The 20,211-nt window shown below is 39.3% G+C and overlaps 1 protein-coding gene across 3 annotated transcripts in view; it reads left to right on the plus strand.

Annotated features, from left to right (window-relative positions):
* The window catches only part of caln1 (calneuron 1), a 59,449-nt gene extending 40,013 nt beyond the window's left edge, over window positions 1-19,436 (plus strand). For all 3 annotated transcript variants that reach the window (XM_086262293.1, XM_086262294.1, XM_086262292.1), the window contains 2 exons: window positions 9,424-9,580; window positions 15,727-19,436. In XM_086262293.1, the coding sequence (XP_086118419.1) occupies window positions 9,424-9,580; window positions 15,727-15,854 (285 nt within the window). In that variant the 3' untranslated portion in view covers window positions 15,855-19,436. The remainder of the gene's footprint in view (window positions 1-9,423; window positions 9,581-15,726) is intronic.
* Window positions 19,437-20,211: the final 775 nt, after the last annotated feature.

The raw sequence follows: 20,211 nt of genomic DNA on the forward strand, positions 1-20,211 counted from the left end.
GCTTGTATATGAAAAAGCTGTAAAAATTCTTAGGATGAGTTTTTTTGTTTTTGTTTTTTAATCTACCGTGTGTTGGTCGTGGGGCTATAATGAAATGTGCACTGGAGCGTAGAGGTTACAGACCTCAAGACAGAAGTAACTCTTTTTGTGGCCCATAAGAGTCTCATTTTCGTCAGTTTCATCATGTGGCCAATGTTTGTGTAAATTCAAAACACTACATGACTGGTTCCAGAAATGAGCTACAATTCATTTTCCCGCCTGTTGTTACCCTCGTGGCACGTGTTATGTTTTATTTTGCTCAATTAATCTTCTGGCCTTTGACGGCTTGGTGACGCAGCGGTAATGGAGACATAAATTTCTCCTGAAGGCTTTGGGCCTTTTAACGGAAACAGATAGGCTGCAGAGATCGATAAAGACGCTGAGCATTCATTTTAACAGGGAAGAGAATGTGTGCATGTTAGACCTGGGTGTTGAGCAGAGGAGGGCATAAATAATTGACTAAACTGAATTGCCTTACAGGTTGCATACTTAGTGTTAGTGAAGATTTCTATTCTCTTTACTTTACACTTCCAAACTGCACCATCCCACACTGCAACAAGTGTACCTGTGTGTAGTCACAATGTCGATTGTTGAAGGGTCTCTTAATAAGGAGCAGGGTAGAAATACACCAACCAGCTTTTGGATGCCGTCACTTTTCTCCAGTGGAACTCACAAATAACATCTGCAGTAATTTATATACTGCTGTCAGACTGATGTTTTAAGATCAGGGGCTGAACTTGCTTGAAAACACAGCTAGTTATTTACAGTGTCAGTCAGACAATAAATCCAACATTTACGAAATGCTTCCACTTCTAATCCTCCTTTTCTTCTTTTTGGTTTCCTCATCATTAGCATTTATATTAATAAATTGAAGCGCTAATCAAAAACGTCTATAAAGTCATATGATTTAGTCTTCACTGAAATAATTACACAGAAATCACACTTGTAAGTTTGTGGAGTTTCATCTGTATTTAACATAAAACAGATGTGCACCATCACAAGTTTTGGTTGTTAAGGATGTAACTGTGCAGACTCCGTAGTGGAGGAGTCTGTTTCCATTTAATACTAGTTGGATCAGCAGTCTTTCTTTGCTTTTTCTTCTTCTCCCTCTATCTCACTTCCCTTACCTTTGATTTTGTTGTCACTCTACGGCTCTTGTTTGTTCTTTCTTTATCACTCCCAGTCATCCCGATTACACCGAATCGCTCCTCATTTAACAAGAGAACTGCCTTTTTCTCACACTCTGACCTTTATTAGTTTCAGTCTTCAGCTCTGCTTTTGTTTTCTTTCAGGAGTCAGTTTTTTTTTCCATTTGTGTTCTGTAACTGTAATTTACTTTAGAAAAAACATTTAATTTTAAAGGTCTGTAATTTCAATGCTTTCTTTATTCCCTTTATTCTAATTAGATGCATGTTTTGACGGTAAGCCTTTTTTTCTGAACATCCTAATTAGGACAAGTATTTTAATTTTCAGATTTAGAAAATTTATATTTTTAAGCAGACATGATATCGTGAAAATACTGAGATTTGGATATATGAGTAATGGATGAGTGTTTTTTGTTTTGTTTTGATTTTGCAGACAGTGCACAGCTGGGAACACCATACGTGCACAGCTGTTTGCGTATAAACCTCCTTTCAGTATTGCACGTGTGTGTGATCTTGCACTATAGAGGCCATGCCAGGTGTCTTAATCAACTGTAAGTTTTTGTTACTTACAACCATTTCGTCGGACTTGGAAATCACATTACATATTTGACATATTTGAAGCCTTGTCTGTCAAGCTTCTGTAAAATTCTCCCCCAAAGTCCAGAACTCTCCTTTCTCCAGCTTGACAACAGCATCCACAGATTACATGATCAGTTTCTGTTACTGTCATGTTGCCCTGCAAAAAAACAAACCAAAACAACAAAAACCCTGGTGCAGTCAGATCCCTGGAAAACCACCACCTCACACTTTCTTATAATCAGCCTCTGACAATACACTGAAATGAAAAAAATGAAATATCTCTTATTTCTATAGATAGTGTTTACATTAAAACAAGCATAGAGCATGTTCTTCTGCATTCAAATCAAACAGGGTTCAAGGATGTGCCTCCTCAGCTGCAGCACGTTTTAAATGGATTAATATTTCTACCATTTGGAAAAAATAGGACTTGCAAGTTCATTGCATTAGATTTACATTAGCAAATGCATATAATTGGATTCGTCAGTGTGTGGAGAATGTTATCTGTAGCTCTATAATTTGGCTGTACTGCAAAGGGCTGAACTCAGCAGATGGATGGATGCTGGCTCTTGGCACCTTCTCACCGCCTGTGTGTGTGAGCAGCTGAGTACGCCTCATTTATGGGTGTAAAGATGAACATGGCTTTCTCCACAATCCCAAATCCACTTTGCGGTCTTAACAAATATTCAAGAGTTTGCAAAAAGTCAATAAATTCATGGTTTTAATTCAAGGATAGTGCTTCTGTATGTGTGGGCAAATACGATCTCAGTGCATCTCCTTACACTGATTTTGATGAATTTTATGGTAGTTACAGTTTTAATGAACTTCAAGACTCTTTTAGTAAAAGTGTTTCTAAACCTTGCATCAAAGGCTCTCACAGTGACTCAGATATGTTATAGTACAGTTATAATATACCCACTGTTCCCATGAAATAATTGAGGAGAATATTAAAAACAGAAAATCCACATTTTGAAATATAACCTGTCCACTTCTTAATAAGTAACTGTATTATTTGAGTCTTTATGACACCTCATGCATTTATTAAAATGGTATAAAGTTATGTCAATGCAGTAATATTATTAGTGGTGTGATTGTAAGGGCCTGTGTCCATTTTCTCTACTCAAAGATTTGTCAGTTGAAAACTTTTGGAACAATTTCTCCCGCAAGCCAATCAAATTCAGAAAGGAGTGGGACTTATGTTATCAACACTGTAAAGAGTTTATCAGCATTATACACTGGACCCTAAACTTCTGTGAGTCCAGCTATAATAAACAAACCCAGTCTCTCTTGCAAATAGTTTGCATCTGTTCTTGTTGAAAATCTTTGAACTTTAGCATTGGAGAAGAGGAAAACCTGACAACCACAACAGGTGGTTTTTCACACACAGTGTATGTGGTGCAGCATGGAAGCGCGATGGTTAGCACTGTTGCCTCACAGCAAGAAGGTCCTGGGTTTAAATCAACCATCTGCTTCTGTGTGGAGTTTGCATGTGTCTACGTGGGTTCTCTCCGGGTACTCCAGCTTCCTCCCACAGTCCAACGACATGCAGATAGTGAGGTTAGGTTAATGTCAGTGTGAATGTTGTTTGTCTCTCTGTTAACCCTGCGACAGGCTTGTAGGTTTAGGAGTCACAGTTATGGTATATCCCTTAAATGTTCAAAATGGGAGGGACTTCCGACTAATGGTGGTTTGGTGCGAGTAGCGCTTTTGGTGAGCTCTTGCAGGGTCGGCCTTTTTTAAATTATTATTATTCTCTGACTCGACCCCAAGCGATATCTATCTCATTTTAAAATAGTACATTTTTTGATTTTGCTCACTAAAATGCCACCAAAGCTGACTAAAGGAGGAAGCTCGGTCTGGCCTCACCTGCAGCCTGCTTCTCCTGACTACCCTTTTACCCGTCCTGAATCGGGGACTGCGGCCCAGGCCGCCACCAATAGCGATGTCAGCGCTCTCAAAGCGGTGCTGCTTTCGGCTCTCCGCGAGGACTTTGCTGCTACACTTAAAACGGAGTTTCAAGCTATCCTTGGTGAATGTCTTTCCTCCATTAAGTCCGAGCTGCTCTCCTTCAAAAAGGAATTAAATGTTCAAAATGTAATTGTAATGCCTGTGTAACATATTGGTTTAATAACCCCTGGATTTGTCCGTCAGTCATACATGGCTTTAAAAAATATGCCAGTTGTCCATGTCGGATCCAGACCAATCAACATAAGGTTTATTATATATATTTGATCTGTTCATTTACTTTTACCAAAGCTCCTTGTGCTGTACAACACATATCTACCTTAGAGTCTAAACGGGGTCCTGCAAACTTTAGTAGTCCCTAAGTTCCTTCAGTTTGGACACACAAAAGAGGAACATGTCTTTCAAGAGTTGGAACAGCTATGAAAACTTTGCCAAAAGCACCTACCAGAAATGGTTCATGCTTTAAAGATTAGTTCAAAACGGCACAGTAACATTCCTGCTATTTGTTACCAGACATTTTTCTTCTCTTTAAATATCAACAATGAAAATGTCAGTTCAATCACAGGATTTTAATGATCACGTGAATCTGTTTTATCCCCATCACTCTGTCACGGATTCAATTCATTTCAATTCAAGGCTCCTTCTGAGCTTTGACCACAGCAGACCTTAACAGTATGTGACATTTCCAACTTCTCCAAAGTCTCCATTAAAGTTCTCTGTGCCTGAGGCATGTGATTGCACTTCAGACTGAACTTCTTAGGAGAATGTGTAACAAAGAAGACTGAAGGTTTCCAGCGTGGGCTCCAGTATGAAGCTGTAGGTCACAAACCACTGGGTGTCCTACTAAAGGTCTTTTCTGTGGGAGTCACTTTAGGTTCAGGTGTGTAATTCTTTTCTACTCCCCTTTCTTTCACCATATTCTCCATAAAGGTCAGTCCATGCTTGAATGTGAATGTAGGTTGAGAAAGTCTGTGGGATATGGGAAATGAAAATAAAATGGCTTTTTCTTATCTTCTACTGTAGTGCTCTGTGAATAGAGCTATCCTCTGGCTCATCCCTCTTTTTCTTGGCAAATGAAGTTCTGCCAGTCTCTTGATGGGTGCCAGCGATGCCGTCTTTATTGGGAAGCGAGGCCGCATAAAGGTTGGGTAAACACAATTAGGCTGCCGACCTTTTCCTTTGGGGGGGAAGTAACACAAAAGTTGGCAGTAACTTTAAGTGGCAGATGCTGCAGGGGCACTCCAGGTAGATCTGTCTGTTTAGTACAGATCCTCTCTCTGTTTTCCAGAGGGAGATGCGAGGAGAAATAAACAGAGCTCTGCAGTCTGTGAAACATCGCATCCATTTCTGAAACAGGAGGCAAAACATCTTTTTATGCTGCTGTACATGGTGGCTGATGTGAGATTGTTGCTGTATGAGCTTTCCAGTTAGGACCACAGCAGCAGCAGTGTCCTGAAGAGAGCAGGCGCATGAAAATGATCAAGTCTAACACATACAAAGGAGAATGATGGGTTGTGAAGAGGCTTGCAGATGCATGGCTCTGTTTGAGATTCACTAGTTGGTTGCTTGGAAGAGTATTAGCTGAACGGCTGGGATTATGGGCTGAGCTCGACTTTGTTTCCTGCCTAAACTAATGCCATACTCTATTTAGTCTCACAAAAAGTTTGTGTTTGTTTATGTTTGTCAATACTGAACTGTGGGGCTCTTTATTATCTGAAAAGTATGTTCAATACTAATGTAGAAAACTTTGAGTTTGGTGGTCAACAAGGAGTCAGTGTTTGAGTTTCAGTGGTCATCATAGTTTTTTCTGCTTACTGTGTTATTCTTTTAAATGATTGATAAATTTTATTATTTTCTTTTTTTATCAGTTTTTTTTTTACACAGTATAGAGTAGAAAGGCAGATGGGTTGTATGTGAGGGGGAATGGCACATAGAAAAGCACCTGGAGCAACCTCGAACCTGCAGTGCAGCACTAAGGACTAAAGCCTGCACAGCATGGGTCACCTGTTCAACCAGGTGATGCATCGTGTTGCTCCTTCTGTCTTTTCACAAAAATGCAGTAAAATGAAGAAAATCAAATAACTGAAGAATATTGAAGTATCAGTTGTTGTATTGGTATAAACCTTTAGTTGTACTGGTGGTTTCAGGGGAAATATTTAGTAACTGTACCTTCTTTTTATGGGTTTATGTTTTCTGTCACTGTTATATTTACATTTCCACTGGATTAACTGTACCTGCTTTTAAATTACATTTCACAATGTATGTGATTTATTAGTCTATTGTTGCATAACTTTATTTTACTTTTGTCTTGCCAACATTTACATTTACGTTCACCTTTGATTAATGAGCCGGCAAACAAAAGACGAAACATTGACCCAAAATTTTAATTACCTCTGATAATGAATCTTCATGAAGGCTGATTAACATTTGAGGTGTGATTGGTGCGAGTGTTCATTAGCTCACTCTGAGAAGGCTGAGCGATAACAAATCTCATCGATGGTAAGTGTCCAAGTGTGATTTATGCAGTGGGCTTGCCAGAAAGTCCAGTGAATGTTATCCTTCACTCTCTGGACGAGTGTCATTCATCATCATATCACCGAGTGCACCAAACACAATCTGGATTTGGTGTTTGTAAACTGAGATCAAATGTGTTGAGAAGCTGGATAAATTTAGTAAATCATATAAACTCTATATGAATGAATAGATAGATACATAGATAGATGTAGATATATATATATATATGGTCTGTGAAGAAGCTCTCTGGAGTTGCTTGACTGAACCAGAATGGAAACCTTTCTGTTTATACTAATAATTATGTTAATAATAAAAACTGTATTTGTATAGCAGAGAGAGATGTGGTGTTTCTCACCTCGTTCACAAAGTTTCAAAAACAACATGTTCAGTGAGAGCCTTTTATGATCATCAAAAATGTGAATATGCATTTACATTTCTTTTTTATGTAAATGCTTATTGATGTTGTATTTTCCATCATCTTATTTCCTGTTTTTGTTAAAAGAATGGGATCATTGTTGATTGCATATTTTTGATATCACCAGGTATTTGAACCTTATTGTTTCCTCACGCACATACTTCACTCTCTCTTCACTAGCAGGTCTGCATTAAAGAAGACAGATCGGGGACTGCTGTAGCCCGAGGTCATTCACTCTCTCCCCACTTTCCTGTCTATCCCTCTGCACTGTTCGGTCTCATAAATTAAAAAAAAAAACAGGAGACCAGGATTAACACTCATTCAGCTCATGAGACTTGATGAGACATGATTCCTTATCTAAAAAGATTATATGTTTATTACAAATTGATGTGTCATATTTGGTCATTTTACTGTACTAGTGTCACAGTTTGAATTTGTGCACTCCATACTAACACATATGAGGCCACAGAGCAGGCAAAATGAAATTATTTTGTAATAGAATGACTTGGGCCGATGTTGTATTTTGTTATTAATTATTTATGTTAATTAAGTTTTTTTTTAAATATTTGGTTGGTTTAATATAACAGAGTTTTCTGCTTAATTTTTTTTAGGTTTATAAAGATAACAGTGGAACTTTTGCAATTATTTCACTGTTATCATTGTTGTTATTGCTACTATTTTAATGAAGACAGAGCTGGTGTCCCGTTAACGTTGACTTCCTAGATCTCCTTGTGCTTCTGCCTGTCGTAGCTTTTTATGCTCCACTGATTTGGCTTAGCTGTTGTTACACAGCTTATCAACTTCAGGGTCATACTGGGGCAGTTCCCATCCATGCATGTCCTGGGTACCGCGGTGAGTGTGTAATACAGATAACAGAGAAAAGGCCTAACCACCTGATGTGTTCAAGGCCATGGTATTTGACAACAGCGGCAAAGGTGATAACCACTGAGTAAAGTAGTCTAACCTGTTTGAAATGAATGCGTGGACCATTTTCCCAGTTTGAGATGAGAATTTTCAAACTTTCAATATGTTTTGAAGTGTGTGTGTGTGTGTGTGTGTGTGGAGGGGGGGGGGGGATAAAAATGAACGCATTTTTGGAACAACAACAAATATTTCTGGTTTCTGCAGAGCTACAGAGAGACCGTCAAAACAGAGTACTCCTCCAGAGTAGAGAGCTCACACTCTTCTACATGAAATAGTACACTGACAAAAAAATCTATGCATATAATGTGCATTTTATAGATTGATACAGATAAATATCCTCTGCATAAGAATGGTAAGATATATTATGATTTCTTTATGATAGTACAAAGTGCGAGTGTGTAAAGTTTAAAGAGTAGCAGACCAAGAATTGACCCTTGCGGAACCCCTCAATTTTTGAATTGAATTGAAACATAAAATGTTCTGGTCCTTAGATATGATGAAAAGCAGTTATGAAGGCTTTGGATTAAAATATCATAATCAAGAGTGTCGAAAGGCAGTGGTGAGATCAAGCATAACTAAGACTGAACGACTGTAACTCAGTGCTCTTAAATAATCTTTCTCACTGCAGAATGATGGACTTCAGTTTACTTGTAAGGTAATTACTGATATCTTTCCTCGTTAGCATTGTGTTGGCACACACCTGAATCCACCAAACCTGCAAACTGCTAAAATATCTGCTTTTATAGAGGTGATCACACTTGCTGATGATCAGTTAATTAAAGCGAATTTGAATAGCAGCATCTGGCAGCTACTCATGTCTTAATTCCCATGGAGGCAGTAAGGATATACTTAATACTTAATGACATGGTGTAATATGTTATCTGTTGTTAATCTGATGCACTTACCAAAATTTAAGACCAGAATAATTTTGTAATATCCTGATACATGAAACCTGGGAATTGAAAGCAGATGCATTTTGCTTTTACCATGACTTTCTTAATCCATTCATTCTTTTCTGTAGCTCTATAAACTAAAAGTGTTACCAAATTTTTATTCCTACAGTGTGCACAATGGACACAACATCAATATAGGAACAATATACGTTGCCTTTGTTGAAAGTAAATATCAGTGAGTTTATACAAGCGTTTAGACGAATTCAGAGGAACTCGCTGTCCTCGCAACTGGCTCGGGACACACTGCTCTTTGTGATTTCATTATGAGTCAGGTTTGTATCATAGTCCGGCTCTGAAGCTTTTCTTGTTGCAGAATAAAAAGTAAATTAAATTATCCTACTGCTCCTAAGTAAAGCACTGCTTTCCAGCAAAGCATCGCTCGCCAGCAAGCTCTTCTTGATCTGACCTTCAGACACCTCTGGTTTAAAAGTGGGTGTGTCTGTAAACACTCAAACAGAACCATAAATCAGCCACTCTTTGAACATAACTCTACCTCATTCAATTTAATCAATGCATCAGCGTTACGCAATGCTCAGATTAAAGTAAATGTATAGGAGTGACATCTGTAAGATGTACAGGGACGTACTGGAACATGAAGAGTGATTTATTCATTTGAACTTTTTGTCCTTTCTTACAGGGAACATCACTTATTGTAAGTCGCCCTAAGCAAAAATCTACTCAGATTTCTTTTTTTCTTTTTTGTACTCCACAGCTTAGGGCGATAGAGACTGTATTTGTAATGTTTTATTGAGGTTTGCAGTCTAGTGGAACTCCTAGTGGAAGGATTGTGTCACGCACTACCCTGCCAGGCACGTACGGCAAGCTTATTTATGTGAAGGGAAAATGGTCTCTTTCTTTTTAAAAATCTCCTCCTCATCTCTTTCTCCCTCAGTTCGACATGCAGAGAATCACCCTGGAGGAGCTGAAACACATCCTGTTCTGCGCCTTCCGTGACCACCTCACCATGAAGGACATTGAGAACATCATCATCAATGAGGAAGAAAGCCTAAAGGAAAACTCTGGCAACTGTCAGACAGAGTTTGAGGGAGGTGAGCTGAATTCCCTGAGCTGGCTTTGCACATAGGCACGAAGATATATATATATATATGCCGGCGTGTGTGTGTGTTGGGCTAGTCGTGTGTAGGTAGAGACAGAGAAAGTAATCCATTCTGTCAGGAAGAATTTGATCTGTCTCATTGAGATCTAAAGCCAACACAGTCACAGCACACCTGCTGATTTATTAATTTGGGGGCTTTCGTGGGAACTGGTGTCAGCTGGTCACCTGTTTAGAAGCGGCACAGATGAAATATACATGAATTCACTCTGCAGAACTATCCAAGATCCATCCAAGATTCATGGATATCAGAGCAGCAGAGCGTATTATAAGACTTTCACTCTTATCATAAAAACAGGAAATGCAATTGTTTCTTTCAAAACCATTTAAAATGTTTTTTAAATGCCAGGTTTGGAGTCAGATTTGATGAATCATCCCTTTCAGTCATCTCTGCTTTGGGTGCTGAGAGAAATACATTTTAAACAGACCACAAAGTGACTCAATTTGCATAAAACATTTGCAGTTTGAAATGAAATGAAACTTGGCAGTGTTTTGTCACAGCACTCGGCATTCAGGCCAGGCAGTTCTGAGCATGTATGTGGGGGGGATCGTGTTAATAATCATCTGTTTGGCTGTAACTGAACAGATGCTCTGCAAGCGAGAGATATGTTCAAGCAAACTTTGTTACTAGAATGTATTTATCTTCTGCTCCCCACTTAAAAAAGCTTCAGCCTCTTCAAAACTGCACATAAAAAGTTATGTTTTGGAATTTTTTTCCCAGTTTCTCACCTAAACTCATGTGTCTATTCAGCCTTGTTACATTTTAGCATGTGCAAATTAATTGATTCCATGTGTGTTTTGAAAGCAGATTAAAAAATGGCATCTATTGTGTTTCAACACCAGAAACATGACTTTTAGAAGCACAGAAATCTGAGTCATAACACCAGCAGCTTCTACATGTCCCAAAGCAGCGTCCCAGCCTGCTTCGTTATGCAGTGAGTCTGTGCTTATCAGTCTCTTAGGTTAATACTGTGTGAATTAAATTCCAATGTGTTGAGATTTGTCTTTGTAGCCACGGCCGTTTATATTTCTTCTGTGGACCAAAATGACTCTCAGAAGCATAAGAGACTTTAATGTCTCTCACAAACACACGTGCCTGTGAATAAAAAAGGGATTTACTAGGCCAACACTGGTGTCACTGAGAATGGACAAAGATTGCACAAGCACTTTATCAAGCTCTTAAAACTGGTGTAGAGTGATGACAACATGATGACCCTACTAGGTTTATGATTAAGGCTGCCCACTGCAGAATCTATTGAGCCCAAGGTCTTCAAGTACCACCTGCCACACAGGGACACCAAAAAAGTGCTCAGTCATGGAGAAATCGATACATCAAGTCATGGTGTGATTCATACTGAATACGATTCATCATGCTACACTTGTGCTTATTACTTCAGCTTTCTGATATATGAGGTAGCACAAGAGGCAGTTGATTTCCCTCTGGCTTTTCCTCGTTCTGGATCAATATGGTGGGAGGCTGAAAAACAACTGGAAAAAAATGTAACCACTGATCCATAGAAGTTCACCAGACGCTGATTCATTGCTGAACAAATTGCACCAATAGCATAAACATGCTGGAGCTGCAGCAGCCATCCAGAGTGCCACTTGCAAGTGTGGAAATCAACTGCGATCCATGAATGTCACAGCTGCCTCACAGGTGTGGAGATTTAAGGGCATATAGATTGAATCTCTATATTGCATACGCTGGTTAGTTTGTGCACTTGCGCTATGTAAGGTGTGATTTCTGACTTTTTCAAAATATCAGCGTTGTTGTTGCTGCTTTCAGCATAAAAGAAAAATCCCCCTGGAACACATTTAACAGGTTCAACTAAAAAGCAACTAAATTACGCAGCAATTCCCAGTTTAGCCCTCAAAACTCTCTTTTAACTCGCTTTCCTTTTTTAATGCCTTTATCACCATTTTGCACCACAGATTCTGCTAAAGGCTTCAGGGCGATTGTGGCTCAAGAGTTGGCTGTTCGTCTTGTAATCGGAAGGTTGCCAGTTTGAGCCCCTGGCTCGGACAGTCTCGGTCGTTGTGTCCTTGGGCAAGACACTTCACCTACCGCCTACTGGTGATGGCCAGAAGGGCTGATGGCGCCATATGGCAGCCTCGCCTCTGTCAGTGCGCCCCAGGCCAGCTGTGGCTACAACTGTAGCAGTGTGTGAGAGTGAATGAATAGTGGTATTGTAAAGCGCTTTGAGGGGTCCCGAAAAGCGCTATATAAATGCAATCCATTATTATTATTAAAGCATTTTGTGTGCTTTATTAAACCTCAACTCTTCAACTGCAGCCTACAGCCTGACCTGCTCATATTTAATTTGTGACAAATATGTTTATAATATTTATTGTGACAAATCATACTTTTGCACCACCGTTCTTTTGTAGCCATGAGGTTGGGAATCTATTACCTTTTCAATATTTCTTAAACCTTCTTAATTAAAAATGCATGGTGTTTACAAGCAGTCAAGCACACATTTACTTTTCTGCAGGAGTCAATGTATTTTGATTCTTCTCAGTACTGAACAAGAAGAAATGTTGCTAGTAGCTGAACAAATACAAACAAATACAGAATCACTGCATCATAGTCTGCAAATGCTCTTTGATTGTCTTTTAATAGCAGTTTGGAAATCAGCATCACAACAGTAACAAGTGGAAGTGTCATAAATTAAACCAACACAGTATGGATGTCAGCTAAAGTTACCCCGCTGGATAAGGACAGAAGGATGAATGCATTAGTCAGCAGCCACTAAGCCACCGAGCACTTTATTACCTTGAGACCACAGTGGCCCGGAGAAAGTCCTCTGTGGATATTTGGCAGTTGTATCATTAGGCTGGGCGGCTGCAGAGGTGTTTTATGAGGCCGACATTGGATTCAGTTGACTGGACTTAGAACGATTGTCTAGACCACAACTCTCCTCCCATCTTCAGTCCAGCAGCTGAACACGTTCTTTCCATTTGTACCCTGCTAGCTCATCCTCAGAGATGTATGTGAAAGATTGGGCAGATTTTGTTTAAGCAAGACTTTAAACGAAACTGATTTAACAAAAATTGTGACATGTGTAAAGTCCCTGAACTCTATTAACGCCATAAGATTTAATTGACTTGTTTGGAGCTGGTTGGGGATAAACTGCCTTCAGACGTTGTGGTAACATTCAACAATCACAGGCTCCTCTGAAGAAGAAGAAGAACTTAAAAGAAAGCAAATTTATGACTACAAAGCCGGGGAAGGCTATGAAAAAGATTTAAAAGCACTTCCAGCTTGCAATTTCCACTGTCCAAAATGTCTTTAAGAAATAGTAGCTTAGAGAGATGGTGGAAGTCGTGAAAAAATGGGAAACAGGAAGATTTAGCTGTCTGAAGACTCATGGTGCACTTCTCCACTGAAACTGCAAAACAATTAAAGATCATTTCACCTGCCAGCAGCGCTGTTTTGTAACAGATGAAGACTTTCATGTTGTGTCAGCAGTAGATTAAGATTTAGGGAAACAGGTTTATGGAGGGTAATACTGAGCGGAGAGTGATTTCTCTACCAGCTCCTTAATTTCCATCTATGTGACACAAATGTCTAACAGATGACACTGTGAATGTGAGTAACTGTCGGTGTCAGCATGCTGTTCCTCAAAAGAAGCAGCCAAAAGATCTGTTCTTAGAAAACTACCCTAAATTGTTTGTGTACAAGGAGCAAACCACATTTAGACTCTTCACTCACCCAGTGTTGGGTTATGTAACCTTGGCATTTCAGTTTGTGGTCTAAGATGTGGATAAAATGACAAGTTTTATATAAATTTGAAAGCCATTCCACATTTTCTTTGGAGCAGCACTCAAGAAGCATTTTTGATGACTTTTTTGTGTGAAAGTTAAGAATAGTGCCGTGTGTCTGCAGGTCTTTGGCTCAGCCTCCCTAATTACTGTGGCCCGGAAAATCATTTCACTCACTGCAGGGAGGATGAGCTGCTAAATAACTGGTCAGGGAAAGAAATTGATCGAGCCAGAAGTAAAAACCTGGCCTGCTGTTGTGAAAATGTGTGTCAGTTTGAAATCCCATTTCATGACCTTCAGTTCAGCATCCTGTCCTTTAGTCTAAACTCAGGGTTTATGGAGACGAGATTTTAAAATCCTGAGTTTGAGGTTTTTCGATGAAATACAGAAATCTCCCCCAAACACATTATACCCCCTCACTGCTCATTATTATACAATAATACTCTTCCTTCCTGTTTATGTGAATGAGTAGAAAAAATATTAAAACCTTCTCTCAGTGTGATGCGGTTAAAAAACAGCACAAACTGCAGCTTTCAAATGGCTCAAGAGTCGAATTGCTACCTTTCAGACAGTTTCAATTAAAATGAAAGAAAGAAAAGAAAATTATTACCTTTGAGAAGGTAATTAGGATTTTTTTGCATGTATTAGACTATATTAGCCATGAATCTGGTGTTCCTGACTAAAGGTGACTGGGTGGGTTTTTCAGTCTGAGCCCCCGAGCTCTGAAACTCCCCTCTGGTAAGCTGCACAATAGCTGAAATCATTAAAAATACTTTTTTTAAAAAATCTGTTTTTCTCCTCCAGTCCATGTTCTGTACTTTTCTTTGGGTTTTACTGACCCGTTTCTGCTGGTTTTATCTGAATATCTCATGTAAAGGAGTTATTTAAAGGTGCTTCAGGAAAAGAGTTGATATATAACGAGGTACAGCGAGCCTGTTTGACAGAGTTAAAAGGAAATGTTAGAATACATGCTATTTATTTAAATAATCCAATCTTTAGCTTAAAGATTCTCCTATCACTTTAAAGCCGCTAGACTAATTGGGCTCTGTTTTGTGAAATTTGGCTGTTGCTGTGATGTCTGGACCGCTGAGTTGTGGCTTAGTGGGCCTCTCTGTTGCTTCTTTCAGCTGGGATCCAGAGCAATAATTCTCCTTGTCATGGCCTATGGGAGATCACACCTCAGGGTTATTTCTTTTGTTCTCGGCTATAGTAAAACATTTCACAATAAATTATATTTATGTGCTGAACCCAATTCGAAGTAGGTTTGTTAATAAGTTATAAGTTAACGGAGGAAGCTGGGAAGGAAATGTGGAAGGTGGGGAGACAGGAAGGAAATTAATGCTAGAGATGGGAATGAAGGGAAGGGAGAGGGCACAAAAACAAGGAAGCTCACAAAGAGACTGAAGTAATGGACGAAGACGTAAAAAAAATTAAAGAAGAAAGGCTTCAAGAAAGAAGGGAAGGAAACAAAGAAGGGAAGAAGATCGGAAGGAAGGAAGGGATGGAGAGAGAGATGAAGAAGCTACCACTGGCTGCTCTCTTATTCAGGAGTCACCACATATTTGATTTGGCAGATTTTTCCAAATTAAATATTCATGCAACCCACAAAGGATTTGTGTGTCCTTCTGGGGTCAAGCTGGGAAATCTTTTGTTTGTTAGCCGATGAAGATGGTACGGATATGAGGAAAAGATGAAGATGGTTAGGAAACAAGGAAGTGAGAAAGGGAGGGACACATAGCAAACCAGGAGTGGAAGGAATGAGGTAGGAAATGAGGAAGAAAGGAACGGAGGCAAGGCGACCAGCGAGGAAGATGAAAAAAAGAAGGAAAAGCCAATATCCTGAATGCTTCTTGTGCGTGGGTGTGCTCATTTTCAGATCTTTTTCCTCCAAGCCCCAGAATTCAACATCTGCCCTCTAATAATCCGGACTCTTTCCACGTGGGACCATCCTTTGCTCTTGGTCCAAGCTGAGTTCTTATCCTCGACACCAAACCACAAAAAAGACAACAGAGCAAGACTTACATTTTAAGCATCTTAGGGCACTTTGTAATACTATTCAGCTTTGAATGGCATTAATCTTTCCTGGGAGAGAAGTGTTGACCAATGAGCTGAAAAAGTAACACTTCACAGCAAAATAAACCATTGAAAGTCTGATGTGTGTCAGTGAGCCCTCTGTTTTTCTTCATTATCGTTGTCTGGGCACAATAAATGATTTATCCAGAGTCTTATTAGAAGCAAAAGTGGTACCATCATTTAAATCTGCTTATTTTTTATTTATGTCCTTCATTTGTGTTTGTCCGCTTCTCACATCTCTTTCAGTTCACCCCTCAAAGAAGAACCGTCAGACGTGCGTGAGGAAGAGCCTCATCTGCGCCTTTGCCATGGCATTCATCATCAGTGTCATGCTCATCGCAGCCAATCAGATGCTGAGGAATGGCATGGAGTAGCTGTGCCCACTGTGAGCTGGAAACAAGCCAGCCTGCATGTGCATGCCAGTGGGTGAGGTCGTGTCCCTGTTGATTGGAAAAGAACTGCAAGGAGCAACGCTCGAAATAATCAACGAAATCTGTTTTTAAAATTGTTTTTAGTGTTTTTGAACGAGGGCCACGTCTCCACCCGACGTCCAATAAAACCATGAAGCCAGCATGAGGAGTCGCGCAGGACTCCTCCCCCTTTACTCTGACAGGGACACTCAAGGGCTGACATTACACATAACATACTGGTGTCTCTGTTTCCCTGGTGTAATAAAAAATAAATAAAAAATCCGACAACGATGCAGGAGTTAAGAGCTGTTCGCTTTCCCAGCAGCCGAAAGTGATGCACTTCTGCTGATCTGTCACCCACCAGAAGACTCACGAGCTATCAGGGCTGCAGACTGGCTCCCAGGAGAGAAAGGAAGGAAGGAAATATTTGCCCTCTTATTAGTGCTCCTGAGAAAAGATGATGGCAAAGCTTGCCACCACTGAAGCAGGAGGATCTGTACAGGCCACAGCTTCTCTCACGTTATAATACTCCAGCACTCCATCTAACTACTCTGTGTGTGTGTGTGTGTGTGTGTGTGTGTGTGTGTGTGTGTGTGTGTGTGTGTGTGTGGTATACAGGTGTGAATCCATTGCATTCAACTGTGTCATAATGTGTAGGTGGAAATAGCGAGGATAATGGTAGAATCAGAGTGGCGAGACGTTTTTCCAGCTGAGAAAACTTGAATCTTGCCTTTTAATCTAAAAGTAAAATGTCTTGTGGCGTTGAAGCATTCAGGCTTCATGTCAGAGTTCCAGCACCATGTCTTTTGCTACTCTTTGATGACAAGGGACTGCTACCTAACCCTAACATATCACTGTTTTAAATACTTATTTAACCAAGATTTTATGATCTGGAAATACATCTGTGACACCATCATGTGGCATCGTCATCATAACTCGTTTAGGAAGAATACAACCAACCAAAGACAAGTCACCACCAAGAGAGTGATAAAGTGTTTCAGGGTGGATTTTTTTCATTTGAATTTTGGGTGTTTTTTGTTTTTTTTCTTGTCCTTTAAATCACCCCACATCAATTTAAAGATTTCTTAATGCTGTGAAAAATTGCTGAGCAGTTCTAAAACCCAAATTTAAAAGTTTAGTATCATCATAAATGTGGTATATATTATTAAAATCAAAGGGTTTTTCAAAATTAACAAGGTACACTTAGATTTTTCAGCTGTATTAACTTAAATCTGGGTGGCTCCACAGTGTAGCGCTTTATGCATTATTTGCCTTCTAAACAAAAACTTTCAGGTTTGATCCCAGGAGGAGGTTTGAGTCCCTTCAGGGCTGCGTCAGGAGGAGCATCCATTATGGAAAAACTGACAAATCGAACATGTAGAGCTACCTGCTGCAGTGACACCTTGTGATTAAGGGAGCAGCTGAAAGTAGCTTGCATTATTTTAATCTTAATCCAGTCACACATGACTGGATTATCTGCAGAACCAAAACTGTACAGAGTCCGCTGATTTATAAATCTTCTGATTTATAAACTATTTTTAAAAAATCCTTATTGATTTTAATTACTTTTCACAGCAAGAGTAACTAAAAGAGTCCACTCGTACTCTTGTTTTAGATAACTAGATCTTTATTTCTGTTCTTTAAAGATGCATAATGCTCTCTGTATCTGTTTGATCCTGGGAAATTTCCCTGGACATGACAGTTTTAGATCACACCTTCTGACCGCTTGAAGAAAAAAATCTGCAAATTAATTGATACTAATAACAGTTTTAAGTTGCAGCCCTTTGGCTGCAGAATAGACAGAATAAGAAAAATGTAATCATGTGCACATTAAATGCAGCTTCAAGGCTAGAACCCAACTTGTGTGGAAGAAAAACATGTCACTGACTCACTGACTCAAGTACTCACCATAATGAAGACTATATTTTATGACTACAGCGATAGAAGTCAAATCGTGCCACTCTTAAATAATTCGGAGGCAAAACAAACTCTCTAAGGCGATGTACAAACATTCTCACAGCACTGAATAATTTGACGGTTCCTCTCCCACCGAGGACAGCTCTGAACTCCTGCACTGACTCCCCCCCAGGGGTCAGAAACACCCCTATTATCAAGTGCATGCGATCAAGTCAGTGTCTTCTGTAAATACTGTAACCCATGTCTGAAATGTCTCCAGTGTCTGTTGAAGTGTACAGTATCTGTGTGTGTGCATGACCGTCGGTGCTCTCTGCTCACTCGGGTTCAGAGGTACAGGGAGGAGGCTCAGCAGGAGTAGAGGCGGCTGCTTCATCACAAACATGCCAGGTGCAGGCGGTAAAGGCCCTTTCTGTTTCCTCTCAACCCTCCTGCCAAAGCCATAGAACTCTGCCGAGGTGAACCAGACAACACAATATAGACATTTTTCCCTGTTCCTACATGGAAACACAAGATCAAACGGGCATTTTTTTTTTTTGGCATAAATATGTATATCATATCGGACTCAGTTTGTTCCTGTTATTGTTTTTGCACTGTACCTGTCATCCATTCCAGTGAAACGATGCAGAAGGTTGTAGGTTTGTGCAATAGTGCCATCTAGAGGTGAAGTAACATCACACTGGCCGTGCTCTTGTCTCGTCACGGTGTTTGCGTGTTTCTCCCTCTCTGCACACTCATGGGAATGTGCTGTCAGGCAGGACTCAGCGTTATATTCACAATATGTGGAAAATATATTGATATTGAATGTTCAAATATGAGGATATGTATAATGTATAGGTTGACTTTGCTCTACCTACACTTCTGGCAGAGCAGCACTTGCAATGCGAACACATAATTAAACGGTGTATTTATAGGAACAGATTTCTTGCCTATGGCAGACAAAGTGATTTTAAACGTGTAAAAGGTTTCATTCACAGATGATTTATTACTATCGCACCCTGGAGACTTCATAAAGAGCACTGCTGCAAAAGCAGCCTAAACAAACTTGTACAGTAGGTCACGCTGGTTTAGTTTTTCATCAAAATGCTTTTTTTCTTTTACTATTATTTTTGAAAACGTTACAGCACTGGTGGACATTTCCTACCAAAAAAGAACTAGACACTACTGTTATGTAGTGGTTAATTGGAAAACTGTTTTATCACGAATTTCTTATTTAGAAATAATTAAAATTTTATTTGATGTTTTTTTTTTTTTTTGGGATGGATACTGTTATTGCAGTGATGCTGTAATTAAACTGTCTTCACCCCAGTAGAATGATTGCATGACTCCATCACTGAAGTGGATGGTTTGTTTTGGAGGGGAAACGCACAGTGTCTCTTTAGTAGCATGGTGGTTGGATCCCACATTTGTTTCTTATGTAACATTGTAAATAGCTACTAAGACAGCATATCTATTGGACAAGCACATATTATACATACTTTGCACGTGCAGTATTTAAACATGTAGGCTAGAGAATGACTTTCAGTTGTACTATTTATTAGAGGAATACTAATTATCACTGTAAATATGAAAATCTGTACAAAACATCAAAGCATTAAGAATACTTGCAATAAAAAGACATTTTCTAAATGGTGCTGTTTGTCTTATTATGCAGTAGACTTGAGATCTCAGTAGTTATTAGTTCAAGATCAGGACACAGTGTTTAAGGGATTGTACATTTCAAAATATAATTTACTTTGAAGCTATCTGATCCTATGCCATGACATTTAAAACATTAACATAATGCTCACTTAAATAAAAAAAAATCTCTCACTTTGTGATTTTTAAAAAAGCAAATAGAATGCATTTATCAAACACTTTTAGTTAATGTTTGTTATGGAGTACTGGCAGAAATCTTTAGCCATTCCTCGTTGCCTCAGGGGCAATGATTTATTTGAACATGTGCAAACATAAATGGAAATATACGTAAAATAGAGTTTATAACAATATAACAAGCTTGAAAGTCAATATTTGGCATTGTAACTGTTATTCTTCAGTTCTAGTTTTCTTGTCATTTCCACAGGAACAGTTTTCCAGGCTTCTTGAAGGATATTCAGAGCTCGTCTTTGGGTGTTGTCCGCCTTTTGTTCCGTTCTCGTGTCACAATTATCCCACACTGCTTCAGTAATATTGAGGTCCGGGCTCTGGGGAGGCCAAGCAATGACTGATGCTGTTCTATTGTATGTTTTTCTATCCAGGTATACTTTTACTGTATTGACAGTGTTTTGGGGATCATTGCTATCCTGAAAAATGATGCATTTGCCAATCATATGCTTTCCAAATGGCATTACATTGTGGATTAAAATCCATTGTTACTTTTCTATATTCAAGATTCCATCAATCAAGAGTTTCCCATCCTTAAGAATAG

Source organism: Aulonocara sp. 'chitande type north' Nkhata Bay, linkage group LG14, assembly GCF_057382095.1.
Source record: "Aulonocara sp. 'chitande type north' Nkhata Bay isolate Kocher_YH1m ecotype deep benthic linkage group LG14, A_spYH_male_GT1.1, whole genome shotgun sequence".
Classification (NCBI taxonomy): domain Eukaryota; kingdom Metazoa; phylum Chordata; class Actinopteri; order Cichliformes; family Cichlidae; genus Aulonocara; species Aulonocara sp. 'chitande type north' Nkhata Bay.